A 20,543-nucleotide genomic window follows, 5' to 3' on the forward strand; every position below is an offset into this window, starting at 1 on the left:
GTACAGAATAACATTTTCATATTGAGCAAAATTCTGGGGCAATATCTAAAGTAAAATTGTGTGTTCAGGCTGTCGCTGCTAGTTGTTGAGAATTGTAAGTTTGGTGCAAGGGGCGGGAGGGGAGAGGTGGACATGAAATCTTCAGTAGGTGATTTTGTTATAGGTACAGATGGTTTCTCCTTTTCAGAATTTAAACGTATGATGGCATAGGATAAACATCCCCAGTTATATTTACCTATAATAATTTATTTAGTGAAGGTTAGTTTAAAGAGAATAATCTGTCTCTTGCAGTGCACCCAATTTTGAAGGTTGCAAGAAAGTGTTGTAGACTCCCGTTATAAAAAGAGACTACTGGATTTTGGGTGGCAGCACCACAGAGTACGGGAGTCTGAGTCTGATCCCACAACCGTGTGACAGCTGTCGGCCTAAACCTTTCGCTAGCTAGCAGCACCTCACCAGTATCAAAGGTAAAAGTGGTTTGCGGCAGCCTATCGCATGACACTCAGACTCCTCATGAAAGTTGTGGTAGAACAGATCGTACTCCTTTCTCTCAGTTATACAAGTCTCATATATGCAAAGACAAACAGAAGCAGGATCTTGGTTCAATAGGTTTCATTGAAGCAACTGTATTCTATGTAAAAAGGCATTTATTGCAATTATGAGGATAATGAAACAACACTATTACAGCAGTGACGAGGAAAGTGAAACGCAGGAAGAGTCCCCTACCATATTGTCACAATAGCACCCCTAGTATCCCTACCTACACTACTACGTTTCTGCATGAGAGCAATAGCAGTGATAGTCCTAATCTGCCCTTCTAGTCCAGGAAGGAAGCCGAAACCCCATACCTATGTTAAGGGTAACAAAGAGGTCTGTTAGTCTGTTGGGAGTCCTCCCACGTAGACAAAGAGGAAACGTGAGGTTTCAGCAGAAACTGCAACGACATGCAACATGTGATGGTAAGCTGACTGGAATGTCCCCTATTAGTTGGTGGGGGCAGCATGTTGTTTTATAAAACATCTGGTTATTCTGAGAACTGCCCTGATGTGACAACACCTATTATTCCGTGTAGGGTAGACATGGTACTCTCTGGACCGGCAATACCCGGTAAACTATTGCGTATAGCCTTGGAGTGAACACAGGATGAAATGTTGTGCAGAAAAATGAATTCTGTCTGGAAGGGCAAGGCGATATAAAATAATGAGACATCGCCACAAATGACGCCTTGCTAAAACAATAAGAGGAATAAAATGGCAAGTGACTAGGTGAGAGGGCACAGGCCTCAGACCCAAGCTAAACTAATTGTGCCTACATAAGCACTAAAATAACCTCACAACAAAAGTTGGTTTATGTGTACTACTCTACAAACAGCTCAGAAAGAAGGTCAAGCATGGCATATTAATTGGTCTCTCTCAGTCACTGCAACAAGGTAAGCTTGGCACACTGTTTAGGTCCCTACCCAATAAAGATAGAAGAGAATCTATTTTGATAAGACCCTCAGTAGACATATCTCTCTCTGAAATAGAAAACTCTACGTATGTCATTCATGTATGGAGCCCGCTCCAGCCCTTGGAGCTTGTGCACCTTTACAAACCAATGCTCGGTGCGTACACAGTGATTTCAGATATAACCAACGGCTGAACATAGTCCTAACCAGTACACAGTCACACTGATGCACAAGTAAGCATGCTGCCATTGGTACTGCTTCTTCAAGGATGTAACTCCACTGCAAATCGAAACCCAACAATATCGACAACACATGTTTATGTTGTCTTACCTCCTTCATATCGGTTTGGAGAATCGAAGGATTTCTGTGGTGTTGCGACGCGCAGGAATATCTGCTGTCTCCATGAATGCCTCCGAGTTCTTATCGGGCTTTCACTGTTAATGTCCGCTTCATCTGGCTTACATCCCAAATCACTGAAAGTAGTAAATGTGCAACAGAAAAGTAAGACCAAGCCTTCGACTGCAGGTGCACCTGTGAAATGAAGAGCAATGCTACTCAATGAAAGAGTGCAGCGGACTCCACACTGGGACGCCATGCATGAGGCAGAAGTATGAGCTATTACAAAGTTAGTCCAGGGAAGCTTCACACGGGTAAAAACAGTCTGCTATTCCCAACCAATTGTTAGAAGGAAATATCTGGGTTCTTTCTACATAATAAATCATTTTAATGTTTACCAAAATATATTGCGGTTACCAAATCCAACATCCAAATAATTAAAGATGTGTTATCAGTAGCCTGACAGTAATAATTGAGCCCTACCTTTTTTTCCTGTTTAACTCAGAAGAGTTATTTTCCGCTACAGGAGCCAGAAATTTAAGAAAATTTGGCACAGAGGAAGAAGAGCGAAGCTTGTTCCGTAGGACAGTACGGTAGGAGAAGCTTGGAGGACAGTTTGAAATAAAGAAGCAGTCAGGTAAGGCAAGAGAGCAAAGAACATAAAATATAAGCTATAACAAAAACTCCCACAATAATGTGGATTTTTTAAACACATAAAACAAGGGTTATATAAACGAAATCCATTGAAGTAGAAGGGGTTTTTGACGTCCATAATTATAATTTTGGCTCTTCTACGTTTACAAGACTTAAATAAAACTTTTGACATTAGTTTTACATAGGTTTCTAAATCATTTAATCCACCCCACACTCACCCAATAAATATCAAAAGTGTAACGTTTTACTTTTACGTAGCATACGTCACATACACCTTATTACATCATTTATTTGAGGAGATTCAAATTACCATGCTCTAGCGTTAGTTTAAAATTTGCAACAGGTATAATTACTTTTTCCACTATAGAAAAAAATATATGATATTTAATTAATATTGTGTTTAACGATAACAAAAAATTCTGTCCTTTTAACTTTTGTGCCCAATTAAAAAATATATATAAAATGCCGAAAGCAAACAAACCAAACTATGCTTGCCGGCTCACCTCTTTTGCACTGTGGGGCCACCTTGGTCCGCATAGGAACTGGGCATAAACTTTTTAAACAAACTAGGTGAAGCGGAAGAGGCGGCGGCGCGACCGGAAGCAGCAGGAGCTGCAGGCTGGTCTGGGCAGCTTGGAGGCTCACTTGCAGGCATGTCCGAGCTATGCAAGCAGCATTCCAGCGCGAGGGGGAGAGCAGAAGGGAGGGAGCCACAGAGAAGGAGGGGTGGAAAGAAAAAAAATACAGCAGAAGAAATACCAAAACAAAGTGGGCAGCGCGTACCACGTTCAGTTCAATTATAAATAGTCTACCTTGCAAATTGAAGTATTTGTTCAGAAAAAAATAGACATCACATTACCAGATTGGTTTTCTGTTACATGAAATGTAACACAGCAAACAGGTTAGAATATAAGATATTTAGAATATAGTAAAAAATGATCCCAGTTTCAGACACATCATTACTTAAATCGTACCCATTTAAAAACAGAGGCATACGTTTGCATGCTATGAAGGGACCCCCACAATGACGGTTAAAACATACTATAAATATTTAAAATAGCAACAGCCTACACTAACATAAAAAAAGTTTTTGAATATAACCAGGATTGCCCTTTCTTTGTCTGATGCGTCAGTCAGTTGAAACTTTAAAAACTTCGGGTTTGGACATTGATGATTGCACCACAGTTCTACCAACCCGGAAACAATAATTAATACGAAAACAGGTAAGGCACTCTGTGGCAAAAAAAAGACTTTGCCAGATGTAACAGCATAACGCCTTTTTTTCGTTTCCGTGGCACTGTACACTTTCATACATTTTCACTTCTTTATCCTTTGCACTATGTTGTGCCCAACAGAAACCGCAGTGTTAATCTCATGAAAAAAATTTCTACAACAGAAAAAAAATGTAGGGTCGCCAGGCAACAATGTTTTTTCGGTGGCTGAGCTCTGTTGTTCCATCAAGTATTCAATCCCTCATGTCTGTGGGTGTACAAGTGGATTGTTTAAAATTATTTGAAATTGCAATGCTTAGCGCTCCGGAATCCATGCATTTTCTAATTTAGGAGAAGTTAGGCCTCTTCTGCCATTATTTGTGACACAGCTGCCTAACAGAAGACTTGAATTATAGTTTATGCTGTGTCACAATAAAGACTTAAACTTCATTAGCAGAGAAGATCATTTTCGTAGCTGCTTGGGCAGAGTGTACTTTCTCCAAGGACACAGTAAATGTCCCAGACTGAATCATATGAAATGTAACATTGCAACTGCTTATAACAGATGTTGTGAACATTAGAGCTCCCTAAATTAGAATTAGTGAGAACATCTTCTAATATATCCCATTGCAACTGGTGCTCTTTGCCTGTTTCCTATCAGGAGTATGTGAACTATGAATTAATATAGCAAGTGTATGAAGCTTTTGTCTAAAATACTATAGAAGAGCGTGAGGCGGAGACCCTTTCAATTCTTAGAAGGAAAATCTATGCTGGATTTGTACTAGACCTTTACTGAGTTCTTTGCTTTATTGTATATTGAGTTATATGCATATTTATTTCGAGTGAGGGGTCACCCTATGCATTTCTGTATTTTAATTCACTTAGTAAATCTTAAAACCGAAGTCCTTGTCATCCTTGGCCAGAAATGCTTATTTCATGCCTTAAGTGCATTTGTTACTTTGCTTGTTATGAGGGACGGGTCCAGCAGGGAGCACCAAAGTACCGAAGGGACTACCCTGTTTCCAATCCAAAGCCAGTACGCTGAAAGGAAATTTTATGTATGGGTCTGTGCGCTCACAAAGGGAGCCACTCAAAAAAATGAGACGACCACCCTAATAGTATTGATGACGTCACACTTGTTACAACAGTCTACGCAACAATGTCCTTGGTCTCTAAAGAACATAGGTAACCCATGGTAGGGACAGCAAGGATTTTAGGCACGAGGAGAAATTCACTTTTTACAGAGACAATGAGCTTTCTGCTATATGGAAACAATAACAAAAATGTCTATGCCTTCACTCCATAAGTAGATGGTGTGTGGGTGTGTGACAATAACATATTGCCCTTTTGATAGTTATTGTGTCTGTATGAGCTAAATATGCATGGGTTATTTATAAGCACATAGTGATCGTGGTGTTACGTCAAGAGAGATAGCTACATAAGGTAAATAGAGTGAGCAGATCAGGTGAAATTGTATGGCCTCTTTCCAACATTAACTATTTGAATAAATGGCAAGACAGAGGATGTCCTCCAACCAGAACCGGAGCACTGAGCAGAGAAAGAGAATGAAGAGAAAATGCAGGAATGTTCTGTCAAAACCCAGCACAATTCCAAAGGGCCCAAGTTCATGCAAAGCTCTGTGGGCGTGACAGAGCGCTTTAACCAAATCTCCTGGGCCATTATCAGCCAGTGCGGTGCATTTCCTAGACCTGGTCAAGTTTACACATTTCTAGAGATTATTCACTAGTTTGGCAGACATATTCTGGACATGCTGAAGTCTATGAATCTTTCCAGCGGAAGGCCCTGGTAGCATATGTTGCCATAATCTATTTGTGACAGGATTATTGTTACCACCGCAAGAGGAAAGTCCAGGGAAACATTGGCATAGATTTCTGTTCTCTGTACTTCTACTCAAGCCCTCACCATGCACAGATAATCACCCCACCTATTACATCATTGATGACATTTATCATTGCAACATTTGCGATAAAATTATTGATGAGAAAACTGCATGGCGGGGGCACGAGGTAAAGTTACGTTAGGACATGAGTTATAGTTACTTGAAATAACTAACTATAACAGCTAAATCTCTATGGTTTTGTGCATGTAAATTCAGAACCTAACTATAATGTCCCTGTAACCTTTGGTTTTTTCAGTGACTACAAAAATGTATATATTACCTACTAATGGTTGCCAGTAGGTAGTTATGGTTAGGGCCTATTTTCCATAGAAAAAGTGTTTTTTGACTTGCCTATAACTGTGGTGCCGTTTGATGATTCTTTACAAAAAAATATTTTTAAAAGTGTTCCGGAGAATCTTTTTGTGAATGGACAGTTTCAGGGGGATCCATCAAGTGGGGCCCAGAAAGAGAAGGGGGGGGATGGGTTTAAAAAAATTTTTTTTTAAAAAATAAAGTGCATTTCCCATTTTAATTCACATAGGGGTTTTGAACATGACTGCAGCTTGAACCGCTGGACGGACTTACACCAAATTTGGCAGAAAGGTAGCTTTTCATCCAGAAAGACTTTTAGTTATTTGGGGTAAATCCGTTCAGCAGTTTTTGAAATATTCAAAGAAAAACAAATTTGTATATCTGGAGGCACGAAGGCTTCACGAAAACTCCCGATCTCGTGCAAAGATCTGATTGGCTGTCAACACTTCAACCAGGAAATGTTGGCAGCCATTTTGAGGCTCAGCTTCAAAACTTTTACTATTAATAAGGGAGGGCCCCGGGGACCGCCACCTCCCTGGGGCTAAACATAAAATCTCATTCTGAAGAAAGAATAGGACAGGTTGGGGATAGGCCATTGACTTTGGACATTTCTAGATCCTGTGGGACTAATGGACGTGTGGAGGGAGGGTAACCCTCACCGGTAGACAATACTCCTTCATGTCTAGAACAATGGGTTGAATGTCCAGACTGGATTACTTTCTGGTCTCCCACACACAAGAATAGAGATTTTCAGATACAAGGTTCTTGCCGAGGGGGTCTCTGATCACTCGCTTATGAGCATATCCCTTGACAGATGGCCCTCCAGGTGGTAGTACAGGTGGGAACTGACCGACAAGCACACACACAAGCTTGTAGGTTAAGCCACAGACCACCATTTTAATGAAAACACAGGGTCTAGGAGGCATCCAAGACACTTGTCAGGGGACTCCTAATTTGCCATATTTCAGGTAGAAAGGACGAGACGAAGAAATAAGGTGATAACAGACCTAGAGGAGAGGCTGGGCTGCAGGGAGGCAGAATACATCACACAACCGAGACCCAAGCTAATGTCCAGTTTGGCCTGGTAAGAGAGGCTGGAGAGGGCAGGACAATATACCAAGCCAGACAGCACAAGCAGTTTGAGAAACAAAGCTGGCAATTTCCTGGCCTGCCTGGCAAAGTTGGAGAAAGGCACACAAAATAGAAGCTGAGGTCTTGGCGGTGGTGGAGGAGTTGGGTGATATAGTGGGGACTTTTGTCACATACATGGCCAAATTATATCGGCACAAAGCAGGTGAGAGGCTGGAGGACCTTCGGAGGTTTGTCACTGACATGCCGATGGCCTCGCTAGGAGACAACAACAGAAGAATGTTAGATGAAGACATCAAAATACACAAAATCGGCAATGCCATTACACAGCTCAAATCCAGAATGGTTCCGGACCCCAACAGGTTCCTTGATTAATATTTTAAGATCCTCTATAGTAAGACTGTGACACCACTCCACAAAATGTTTCAAGAGGCAAAGAGGGTAGAAAGTCTGGCTCAGTTTCACCAGATAGCCACAATTGTCCTCATTCGCAAAGAGGGCAAGTCAAAGGAACACTGTGTCTCCTAGACACCCGTTACCCTTTTAAATATTAAAATTAAAACCTTAGCTAAGGTGCGCGTGGAGTGGCTCATTCAGTTGATTGATAATTTGATAGAGGCACATCAATCTGGCTTCATGCATCAATCATTCAAACAGGTCTAATGTGTACAATTGTGCATGTCCTGTCATTTCAAGTGTTACACTGTTTACTGTAATGTATGGTATCTTCTTTTTGGAAAATGCTTTAACAAGCAGAGCTAAAAAAAAAAGATTCTGTCCTAGGCCGAATTGATTATGTGAAATTTAATGAGTTGCCCTAGTCACTGTTTACAGTATATACAGGTCATGGATGTGTGACATCCACCCAGATCACAGCCGCAGGGCCTGTCCTGTGCACTCCGAAAATAGAGCAATGTGATGGGCTATGCCAGTGGTTCCCAATCTGTGCGCCACGGCACCCTGGCACGCTGTCAAAACTAGCCTGGGGCACCGTACACAGTTTAACAACCACTGGCCTAACAGCTCCTCAAGGCAGAGGGGGATCACGAGAGGAGCTTCCAGGCTGAACGAAAGCAGCCTGCACAGCAGCTGCTGTGCTATACTGCGCGGCAAAAATCATTTGTGCTCTGGTGGCCCCGCCCCTTGGAGGCACCAAGGGGTGCTGGAGCACTGGACCGGGGGTGGGGGGGAGGGGCTAAACTGTGACAGAGTAAAATAAACTAATAATATCAAGCATAAGCCCAGCCTCGGATGATGGTTCCAGCTGTACTGCAGTTATTTTATCCAAGTGTTCCTGGTCAGTGGCTCTCAGGCCCCCTCTCCGCGCCCAGTGGGTTTCCGATGATTGAGCAGGTCACAGACTGTCATATACTTGCTTTCAGCTCCAAAACGAAATTGAAACTGGCAGCAGCAGCCTCTAGTAATGTAACTCAGCAATAAAACCATTTTTTAATGTTATCTTGCGCTTCATATTCGCATGTTTTAGGTCTTAATACTTTTTGGGGGGGGGGGGGGGGAGTTCATGCTGCTTGTGCTCACATCAGCTGCATGATGTTGTAGGGCGGCTACTAGTGTATGCATGTGGCAGGGTGCCTGGCACTTTCTCCCCTAAATCAGATCATCTCCTGCAGCCTGCGTGGAAGATGCTGTGGAAACCTCTTATCATGGCAGAGAGTCATGATAAGACACGTGATATAGGTATTTGGGCCAGTCCCCACGTGAGCTGGTCTGATAGAGAAATGAACCTGTTGCACTCTGAAAGTTTTGCTAACCTATGTTTTAGGTGATTCCTTTCCTGATGCATTATCAGGAAATCCAAACCTTTAAAAACATTCACTTGAACACGCTCCCTAAAAGCATTTGAATTTCCCAGACAATATTGTTATTTTTTTGGAGTATTTATAGTGTATAGGTAAGATAAAGCTTATGGCCAGAGCTTCTCACAGTGCCTGTCCATGAGTGAAAAAGAGGTGATCAGCCTGTCCACCCTTTGGCCTTTCTGCAGAGTGATGTTCACGTATGTGCCAATAGCAACTTTTATTTTATATGAAAGTGTCTGAAGTAGTAATGAATAGATGTTGAAATACTGGCAGCATGATAAGAAAATGGTATGTTTACAGGTGAGGAGAGAAGGTGGGTGGTTGTGTGGTGAAGGGGGCACCCAAGTAGTTATTTAGGACACAGTAAAACAAATCAGTGATGAATAGACATCTAAGATGTGCAGAAGAGGATTTCAGAGGCAAGTAAAAACAGGGTGGAAGTGGCTAACAGTAAGACACAGTGGATGAGAGTATTTTAAAGAGACCACAGGAGTGATCGGATTGAGAAACTCTGAAGACCCCTAGCCCTTTCACACTTCCTAGTAATGCTTAATTCACAATTACATCTTTTCATACTCCAAATATTTTCAAATGTAATTATTTGATTCACATAGCTGCTACTGTTATCAAGGATTGGCAATGCCAATAGTTCTGGCTTGTTTTAAGCGTGTGTTCATTTTTGGAATATGTCTAGATATAAGTACAGAAAATTCACAGAGAGCACTCGAGTACTACTTACTGCTTTGATCTACTTGAAAGAAAGTGTCACTCAAAGTGTCAACCATTTGACAGTAGAATGTCACTCATACACACACTAAAAACACCAAAATGTTACACAAATGCAGTCTGACACCTTGGCAGCTATGCACCCATATGGCGTCACTAAGTACATTTTATGCTTCATGATGGTTTGGGAACCTAGAAGACAGATGTGACATACACAGACTCTCTCTCTTGCTCTCTCTCTCTTCCCCTGTCTACCTCTCTCTCTCTCTTTCGCTCTCTCTTCATCCTACCAGGGCTTCTTTGCTCCACTTGAAGGGCTTTTTTTGAAGGGTGATTTTCAGAGACAACAGACACTTAATTCAGAAAAAGAAGGTGGGTGTTTTCAAATGTGTAGTCAGGCAAAACTAAAACAGAAACTGCAGGTTTCGCCAGACTACACCTTAATAAGGCCACAGTGTTCCGCAATCCTTCACAGGTGAGGGGAAAACCAAACTGCCTCACTGATGTTGCAGCGCATAATGATTATAATACCTTCATCCCAACTATTTTCAGGGAGGAAAATGGAAGCACTCCCAAAGCCAGGTTTACACCCCCCACCAGCCAAAAAAAAACATAAGATAATGGAGAGCCACGGCCAATGACCAAAAGATCAGGGGAGCCCCGGGTCAAAAAAGTTTAGGAACTACTGGGCTATGCCCTGTATGTGGTGGGTATATGGCATGACGTTTGGTGCAATCTGAAGATAGGGAAATGCCACCGCCCACGAGAGAATTGAACGTTTCAGACCATGAGTAGGTACAGGTAGGCGGTGACCATAGTCTGTGTGCAGCGCATACAGATCACGGCTACAGTCCTTGTCCTATGTTGATGGCATACAGGGCGAATATCACTAAAAAAACGCTACACAAACCTTAGTTAAGGAACATAAAATGTCTTAACCAAACACTGAAACCATATGAAAAAGTTCAGTTGAAGTAATTTTTACGTTCTGAAACCTCAAAACCGGGAGCAATTCCTACACAGGTAAGCCATACAACCCTTAGTACCCCTCCAGTATACTCCGAACACCCCCACAAATAAACGAGTTACACACACAATCCATTACATGACATTCCTGCTCATATCATTAATCCATCTCACCCTCATCAAAGGTGCTTACTGAGAAGCCTGCTGTAGTGGTACACGGTAATTATGACATCCTAGTACGGAGAGGAGCAGGAAAGAAACTTAAAACATAGCTGCGGGTGGGGGTGGCAAGAGCCGCAGTGAAAGTGAGGCTTGCAGGAGGGGCTTCTAGGTGCAAACAGGGTAGTGGGGCGGCAAGAAAAATAGGCAACTGGTACATAGTGCACCTGCAATAGGCTTATGAATGATCCAAAGCTGATCCGATTTCAAGTCTTTAGCATTGTCAGGGCAATTATTTCTACACAAGGTTTTATGTGTCATGTTGATACACCACAAATTCATTAAAATCAAATACATTGAGGGGACTGACCATGAAATATGTTGCCTTTGTCAGTGGCTCACTTCCTAAGCTTGTGCCTAGAAACCCAAATCGCCTTGACTCATAAACCTACCTCTAGGTAAAATCCCATTTTACCACCGTTCATCCCTTGAAACAATATATAGCAAATCAGTTAGAAGGGCGACTGCTTTTTAAATAAATCCAAAATACAAATTCCTGGCTATATGACTCTGGACAGGCGATCAATAGTGTGGTGTGCATCTAGTTATCATTCAAATAGCTTCATTGCGATACTTACTCCTGCTTGCGAGGAGACTCGGTGCTCAGCGAGTGATACCTTGTGAGTTTTCTTTGTGAAACCGATGGAGCTCGCTCAACTATATCCAAGCTCTCTGTCCTCTCGAGTGGGAGGTGGCTCAGCGTGTTGGCCCGCCGTCGGAAGGCCGGGTGGGATGGTTCCTCAGGCTGAGAAGAGCATGGACTCTTACCATCCTGGGAGAGGTTTCCCACCGATCCATGGGGCTTCACGGGGGCTTCAGCAGGCTCCTCAGCTTCTGCATCACTAGTCGACTGGTCCTAAAAAAGAAAAGAAAAAATACCACCCTTGAGAAGATAGTTCTTACATTTTATGGCCCGTTTTTTTGGTGAAATTATAACGTGCTCCCAAATTTGCAAAAAAAAATGGAAAATTAAAACTTCATTTACTGGTCTGTTTCAGGACAGCTCTACTGCTCAGCATATTTTCAAGAAAAATAAGGAACTGCATTTCTTCATTATAAGAATAAAAAACTGTGTTGTACTTGGACCCAAATGCGGAACAGATCTTTCCACCCATATGCTTCTCAAATGAACAGCAAAACTTCATACACAACCGTCTTCATGTGGGAATCAATCCTTAGGTTTCTATTTCGTTGTGAAAAAATATTTCGTTTTGCGAGGCATGAGTGAGCCCAAAGTGACAGCTGTTTAGAGGTGGTAAAAATAAGACTGCGGGAGTCAGTATTATTGTAACAATCCAGGGCCTGGGTGCATGGTACTGAAAGTCCCTGTCTGCTCCCATTGACAAAATTCAAGAATCACCAACATTGGTTGCATGGTACTGAAAGTCCCTGCCCACTCCCATTGATAAGTTTCAAGAATCACCAGCATTGGTTGCACAGTACTGAAAGTCCCTGCCCCCTCCCATTGATAAGTTTCAAGAATCACCAGCATTGGTTGCACGGTACTGAAAGTCCCTGCCCGCTCCCATTGATAAGTTTCAAGAATCACCAGCATTGGTTGCACGGTACTGAAAGTCCCTGCCCGCTCCCATTGATAAGTTTCAAGAATCACCAGCATTGGTTGCACGGTACTGAAAGTCCCTGCCCGCTCCCATTGATAAGTTTCAAGAATCACCAGCATTGGTTGGTACAATCAAGGCAGCTAGTGCAGGAGCAGAATTATGCGGCATGCTGTAACTCTTTATTCTGGGGCTGAGGTCGAGGGGGCCCTTTAAGCAATATTTTAGCTTCTTCTCTATGAGGATATCGGTGTTGCTGAAGGAACATGGGTCAGGGTTGGAGCAACTGTGTCATATGCACACCTCGAACGGCAGGTGCAGCTGCAGGGAAAGGTGACTGGCATTGAAATGTTTGCGCCTAGATCTTCTCTTGTGATGTAGACACAACACTGTGCAGCCGAGCAGCTCTGTGGCAGCTCCCTCGATGCCACTTGAATCAAGGTGATCGGCCGATGAGTCTGGCTACCTGATCAGTCAGGCTCCTTCGCTTTTTCTTGCCATATGTGGCTACTCTACTAAATCCTTTACTTCTCCTCATGTTCTTCAGCTACAACTCTCCTCTACGCACCTTGCATTCAAGTGGTGAATGTGTTCTGCAGTCTCTAGGCAATTGTGTCAGCACAGTACCAGAGCAAAACCAGTCCTAAATGTGTCAATGTCAAATGCATTAGGTTACTATTGTAACAATGGGGTGTTTAACATCTCTACACCTTCATAAACAACCCACATTCTGATGTTGCATAATGGTTAATTACAAAGGTTTCCAAAGAGTAACATATTTTAAAAAAATGTTGCTGTGCTTATGGGACCACCTAAACATTGTTGAGATGGAGACTCAGGTCAATGGTAGTCACAATGCCACTGATTTGATTCATGTCCTTTAGAGTTCAGGGCAACACCCTTGGCATGATTGCACTTCCCGTTTAAATAAAAGATGCACTGATGTCCCTTGAAGAGGACAGTCTCAGGAGAGGCCTCTGCACATCTGGATTCCTTCATGTGTAGGGTAAACCAAGACACAGCCAGCAAATGACAACAAAGCGCTGTACTTGCTCAAAGGCAAACATACACTTAGATTAACTCTGTGTAAATCTAGCTTATGTGAAAATTCTGGCATTCTAGCACAGATCCGCCCCCTCAAATCTATTTTGGACACCTCTTCCTTAGAAGTGTGCTCTCCTTTACAGAACTGTGCCTAAGAGAAGATACCTCTTGATGTAAGAATGCTGCCGAAAACCTTGAATATGGGGAAAAAAAAGTCAGAGACAAGTGAGAAGATACTGCTCTGGGTACTACAATGGCTCAAGAATGCCAGTCCAGCGTGTGATGCACGCAGTTCCTGAGAATCATTTGCTGTTTCCATTTTGTTTCATGCCTGTAGCTCGCAACAACAAAATGAATTAAAAATATGTACCAAGTCTGTGAAATGTTTCTGGGATTTTCATCATATTGATGCTATGTGTCTACAAAATGAGCTGGTGATTTTAATGCGGGGGCTGCTTTCACTACTGAGTGCCTAGAAGTGAGAAGTAAGCGTGTTTGCAGTTCATTCTGCAGATTGACTGACAGAGAAACCGATGCCTTAATGAGGTACCTTCATGCTAAATATCTACAGCCGATGTTAGTAGAACATGTTGTCAGTAGGAGTATAAGGGTAAGCTGGAAGTTGTACATTTTAAGTCAACTCTTCAGTATTACCTAATTGTGCTTCACATACATACTTACACAGGATGGACTTACAGTGCTTTCACTATGTAATGGACCAGTCAAGGGGTTGTCAAATTCCAAACTTCCTGATGTTTGTTGCTGGAGTCTGGCCTTACTGCCCTAAGGAAAACGTTTTAATAGCATTAAACTCTAAAATCCAGATTTTTTTAAACACATATTGATCAAATGTTGATGTCTATTGACCTTTCTCGAACACATGCAGTAACTTTCAATTCAATCATCAACTAATAGACGGTTCCCACAATGACACTCACTTAGGGCAGTAGACATCTTCTCACAACTACTGTATGTGCTACAACACAGTAATTAAATTGATCTGCAGCAAAGAGATATATCACACCGCTCCAGCAACTCATCACAGAACATTTTTTTCATGATTTTAAATACATGTCTTACACACATGAAAAGATTATACCACTATGAGTGCTAGAGCCTTGAGAAAAGGTTAAGTAACCTGGAAAATTCTCCATGTTGGAAAAGGATAAAGAAATGTGACATGGTTACAGGAGGCTTGAAAAGATATAAATATGAATGACTGATTAAGGGAGAGTGATGACCATATTGTCCATGAGTACACTTGCATGTCACAAATTGAACTTTCCTTCCAGGTTGCTGTCAATCAGGGAGTTGCTCCTTCCCCCCCTCCCTGGATCCGGAGGATCAGCATCCCTAGATAGTTATATTTTCCAACCTTAAATAAGCACGCTCATTGACCAAGATCTAGCTTTCTGCCAACTTGGGTGTAAATCCGTTCAGTGGTTCCAGCTGTTGTTGTATGCAAAAAATCCCATAGGCATAGAATGGAGAAAAAGTGTTTTGTCGCCCACCTTTTTTCTTGGCCCTTGCTTGATGAATCACCACAGAACAAAAAACACTCCATCTATGGAAAAAGTTGGTCCTAACGATAACCATCTACTGGCTATTGCCAGTAGGTAATATTAATATTTAAATATGGCCCAGTTGAAGGCTTTCTGCCGAAACGCATAAGCCAGGTCTTTGTAGCATCTTGCACTTTTATGATGAAATAATAAGAATAAAAATGTGTTTAACAAAACAAAAGCATGAGTTTCGTACAGGATTGTGCAGTCTCCTGGTCCTGCCAGAGTGAAATGTGCAGGCCATTTCAGGAAGGAGTAATATATATTAATATATATACACACATAACTATCTCAGAATGACATGACAGCACGTCAAGAGCTTCAGCAGTGCCCACTGATTAATTACTAAGGAAGCATTTCAAACATCTAAGCAAAAAAACATAGCTCACTGTTTAATTAGCAAGAGTCAATGTGTGAAATAAAAGAAAAACATGAAGTTCCATGGATAACTCCGCCGTAGTGCAGTACCTTTAACAATCTGGGCATATCCCTATCTATTGTTTAATTGGCAGTCAATGCATGGAAGCTTAACATTCTAATTGAAATCGGGGTATTTTGTAAGCTCTGCCTTGCTGGCAGCAGATTCAAAAATATTTTTGTAAAATCATTGCCTTTTGTTTAGTTTGTGTGAAAGCTGAACATTCTAACTGTAATTAATGTACTTGATAGCAGAGCTGACTTCTATATCGAGAATGCCTCCAAAAAGGTCTGTTTTACTTGAAACCCCGTCTTCTTAACTACTGTCTACAGTCAAACAATATAGTCTAGTAATCTACTTGCTGGTTTCAATAAACCTTTGCCTGTTGTATGCAAGCTAAGTGCACCTAAATATAAATAATATGAAAATAGCAAAACTGTTAACTTTTGTGACAGTGACTATATACTGCCATCTGGGAGCTCTGGTGATATTTTCAAACACTCAGTCTTCGGCCTCTTGGTTCACGATGTCACCAGAATCCCTATATGATAATACAAGACCATATTAAACAGTTACCTGTTATGTATTTTTTGTGCGCATGCGTTCATCCGCCAATCAGTCGGCAGGATGTTTGTCACTCAAAAGTAGTGTTTTAATGACATATTTTGAACATTACAAACTGAAATGTCATTCAAACAAGCACTCATTCACAGTAGTCAAAAGTGGCTGGGTCAATCAGTTTGCATTAGATATTGCCATAAATATGCACATGTATGTGCCTTGCTCACAGGTTCATTCAAACGCATAATGGTGGAATCCCGACCTTCTCTTTCCAGATAGCTACAACCACATTTGATGTTTTTGTATGATTTCTTAAAGACCCCATGCACACTAAGAGTCTGATCATTCTATAGTCCAACCTCATAAATCTCATGAATATTTAATGGAGGTAGATGTTTAGCATTTAGTCTCTTTAGCTTCTGTATGTTTAGATGTACAAATTTGAATTTTATTAAAATGGAACATTAACTCTCATCTCGCCTTTCTGCTCAGTACTTTTGATTGTGAACGTAGTGTTAAGGAGAGAACCCTGAGTGTCCCTCATATTCATAATAAAACATGTGGAAAATTGAGTCTAGGGTACCTGTAGTCTACTGGGGAGTAGAGAACTAGAAGTGAACAATGACTTGTAGAAATGACTTTAAATACTTAATAACTTGCGTCAATGACCGGTACGAAAGATAATATCAGAAGCAGCAACACAACTTTCAAAACATCTTACCAAGGCTCTCCCAACTCAGGAGAGCCAACTAATATGGCAGGGAGTAGGGGGACACACCCTGGTTGCAGCGCATCCTCCCCCAGGCTGAAGGTTAGCGGGGAGGGTGGGTAGGTTGGGCTGCCGTGGATGCTAACTTGGAAGCAGTATTGTGCTTCCGGGGGCACAGGGGATGGGAACATGTCCCTTTTAAGGAGTTGCGGCAAGTAGGTCTCTTTGTTACTGCTCGCCGTACCACTAAGGTTGCACGCTCCAGCTCCACCTCACATCACCACCCCATCGACAACCATAATTTCACACACTGCTCCCCGGGAGCCACGTGGGCTTGAGAAATGTTCTTGCCTGACCCTGGGGACTGTTTCACCATCTTTCGGTGGTGGCTCCAGAGGACCAGAGGGCAGTGAAGGTCTCTGCGGGGTGAAGGGAGAGTGCAGGAGTTGCTTCGAGGCCCACTAACAAGGCTGTACGTGCAACCTAGGGGTTAAGTGCCCGGCTCTACATGGGAAAGATCAAGTGTTTGAGCCTTGGGGACAACATTCTGCAGATTGTTTGGGCTTCATCTGTCCCTAAATATTTTGCTAACACAGGAGGCAGAGGAATCGACATGAAAAGGGGCATCCCCGTGTTGCATGCCACAGTCAATTACAGTCAGCCCTCCTCTTCCATTCTCTCACTATGGAACAGCCTTCCACAATCTAGGAGCCTGGTGGGAATGTGCCAATAGACTGGTGGTAAAAAGACAAGAGTGCATCAGTGCGATTTTATCTTGGGCTACCGGAAACATTACCACTCTCTGCCACACCGCTCCAGCCCTGCCGTGAATGTGGCCACATCCCTGGTCCTCCTAGCCCCTAGTGCAGCCCTGAGGCAGGAGATGGTGGACACGTCTGGTACAGCACACCGCAGAGTGTGCTGTGTCTGCCAGGGAGATGCAGCGCCTCCAGTCAGGGACTACCATCATCTGTTGTTCAAAGCACAGTGTTCACCAACAACAGAAGACTGCTTCTTGAAGGTAGCCTCTGTCAGAAAGGCCCGGGGCTGTACGTACAGGAGAGTGGGCCTACCATGCTGTACACACCAGAGCGCTGCTGTGCAGTGGGTTTCCGCCACAAACCAACAGCCTCTGTCACAGCAAGCTATACGCCTGAACTCCCTGCAATTCAAGTTCAAAGACATGCGTGCATTGTCGCACACCTCAATTCTTAAAATAAGTCATGGAGACAAAGTGCTGGGCAAATTGGACCATCACCTTCATGTTTTTGTGGGGCAATCTGGTCTTAGCAGCAAGTACCACCCATGGTTATTTCAAGACTCAAGAAGGAGTGGCACTAGATGGTCCACTGGTGAGCACACCACTTCCAAGAAGGCATCTCCCAGTCTCCTGCGTGCAGAAGAGTGCCACTGCTATCCCCATTGCCATGTAGCAACAGGACTTGTGTGTGCGCCTGTGGGAGCAGTTGGTGGGCTCGCAGTAGTCGGTCAGGTGGCACAGGGGTCAGAAGTGGTGGGACATTCACACACAGGTAGTGTAGCCCAGGTGGTCCCGGAGGCAATCAAAGTCCTACCCCTTACCAAAGAGTTACACGATCCATTAAGCTGGCAACATTGCTGAGCATTCGTTTGGGGGATGTGCAGTATAAGCACAATATGTTGGGCATACAGATGCTGGCGGACGTGATGGAGAGGCTTGGAAAAGGCTGGTTAGGTGTATATGTGCAGGTTAATTGCAGATAGGACTGAATGGAAGGAGGGCAAACAAAAGCATGGAGTGTTCCAGTTCAAGGGAGTGTTGGCATTGGCCTTACAAGACTTGGGTCCAGTGCTGCACAATTTCCCAGACATTTTCAATTGGAGGGTTACCAGAGTAGGATAGTATGCACCCACAATGTGTTTAGGAGCAAGGAGTAGAGTGATTAAGACAAAGAAATAGAAGAATTAAGGCCACTAGACCCGCACTGGCTTGAGACTAGATCGATGTGAACACATGGTTGTGTTTTACAAGGCCACAGAAGTTTGAGGCCTTACCTAGTCAGCCCTTTTGGGCAGCCTTACAGGCAGGTGGTAGTTCAGGGGGCGGGGAAAGAAGGAGTGATTTCAAGGACGATCCTACGCCAGAGTCCCAGGGATGTGTAACCTCAAACACTGTTGTTCCATCGACAGCCTATCTTCACACCTCACGTCTTTGAAAAAGACAAAAGATAGAGGTCCCCAAAAAGTGGGAATAAGCAACCACTACTGGTCAAGTGAAATGAGGCAATGGTTGAATAATTACAGTAACGCAGCGGCAGCACAGGCCTTGTATGCAGGTTTTAAGGAAAGTTTCAGGGCCCCAGCAGGAGGGTTGTGTGGGGGTGACGTACTCCAAGTCCAGCACTCAGTAAGAGTTAATCCTAGCATTGCCATGGATAAGGATTTGAAGGGAAACAACTTAAATGAGGGTTTCAGGTTCCCTTTTTGATTCCATTACACTGGAGAATTTGTGTGTGTTGCCCCTTCGAGGTGGTACCAAAGAGGAATCCAGGGGAGTACCACTTGATACACACCTTATCAGCACCTAGGGAAAATCTGTTAATGAGGCTATGGGCGGGCATTATGCTCAGTCAAGCGTGCCTCGCTAGACCAGGTGGTTGCAATACTGTGCAGGCCTGGGACACTGTTCGCAAAGGCGGATATTGAATCCCCCTTTTTGGCTGCTACTGATGAACTCTGACAAATTTTCATTTTGTGGGTTTTCCAATTTGAGGGCACCTTCTATTTTGACAAGTGCATGTCCATAGGCAGTTTGCTCTCCTGTGCTTACTTTGAGAGATTTATTACTTTCCGGGCAGAGACCAGGGCACCGGTGGGTACACCATTACCTGGATGACTTCCTGTTCTTGGTTCCCCTGCCACGGGGTGTGGGAAGGCTTTAGAATCTTTCTATGAATTAATGGCAATGTTGGTGTACCTCTGGAACAGGCTAAGATCAGGGGGCAGACTGCAGAATGTGAATTTCTAGGGATAGATTTGGATTATAAGGCAGGCGTGTCTAGTCTTCCCCAGGAAAAGTAGAGGCATTCACAGGGGCCTTGGAGGACAATAGGGCTGCTGACAAAGTGACACTGTATTAGTTTTAGATGGTGGTGGGGCAGTTTAGTCTTGCTCTCCGTTTCATACCTATAGTTCGCCCATTGTCCGCAGGTCACCAGGGGCATGGCTCGGTCAGTAAGATTGGGGCCTGTGAGCTTCAACTCTGCAACAATTATGCTGGCATATTATGTCAAAATACATTATACGACAAGCAGGGCACATGAGAGGGGCCAAAGGGGCAGTGAAAAGGGAGATTAAAGTGGATTTGTAGGGGTACTAAATGGGAGAAAACACTATACTTTGTAAAATAACCAACATTTTTGAAGACTTTCAAAGCAGAGAGGGAGAGAGTATGTGTTTTTGTCTGTTCATGTAAATAAAATCCTTGTGAAATACAACAGACACTTAAATATACCAGACTGAAAGCACCTCTACCCAACTATTTTCCAGACAATACATTTATTCAGGTGTGTAACATCCCAAAAACCCACCCTGAAGGTACACCACTGCAGGTCACCAGCTGAGGTCAGTTTGTTCATGGCAGCTTTCTCCGTAACGTTTCTGTGGGGCACCGAAGGTAGGGGAGATAGTAGCAAAGAGCAAGGAGGACAGAAATGGGGGTTGGCAGCTTGCAGGCTTTCAATGGCCGAATGGCTCCTTGGCGGTCACCATTACATGTTCTAAGACCGACCAGATGGGGTGGTGGTGGGGGTGTCGACCTGTTGTTGCACAGGGCCCCAGGGAATGAGTTTTGCCCACTGGGGAACCTTGGAGCTTTTATGGCACACGGGCACAGGGGGCCAGGGCACTCAGAAGGGCCCTGGTGTTCTGCAGGTGGGGATCCTGCAGAGTATAGTTCCATTCTTTGGCACAGCCACTGCAGCAGCAGGAATGGGGCTGGTGGCACAAACGGTTCAAAGGACAGGCAGGTG

The 20,543-nt window shown here is 43.4% G+C and overlaps 1 protein-coding gene across 10 annotated transcripts in view; it reads right to left on the reverse strand.

Moving 5' to 3' along the window:
- The window catches only part of TBC1D1 (TBC1 domain family member 1), an 844,646-nt gene that overhangs the window by 317,844 nt on the left and 506,259 nt on the right, over positions 1–20,543 (reverse strand). For 3 of the 10 annotated variants that reach the window (XM_069202110.1, XM_069202115.1, XM_069202117.1), the window contains 5 exons: positions 13,980–14,066; positions 11,259–11,536; positions 2,941–3,099; positions 2,267–2,386; positions 1,778–1,920 (listed from right to left, as the gene is read on the reverse strand). In XM_069202110.1, the coding sequence (XP_069058211.1) occupies positions 1,778–1,920; positions 2,267–2,386; positions 2,941–3,099; positions 11,259–11,536; positions 13,980–14,066 (787 nt within the window). Of the gene's footprint in view, positions 1–1,777; positions 1,921–2,266; positions 2,387–2,940; positions 3,100–11,258; positions 11,537–13,964; positions 14,067–20,543 lie in introns of all 10 variants that reach the window. The other 7 variants (XM_069202109.1, XM_069202114.1, XM_069202116.1 and 4 more) reach the window with 4 other exon arrangements.

The sequence above is a fragment of the Pleurodeles waltl genome, chromosome 1_2 (assembly GCF_031143425.1).
Source record: "Pleurodeles waltl isolate 20211129_DDA chromosome 1_2, aPleWal1.hap1.20221129, whole genome shotgun sequence".
Taxonomy (NCBI): Eukaryota; Metazoa; Chordata; class Amphibia; order Caudata; family Salamandridae; genus Pleurodeles; species Pleurodeles waltl.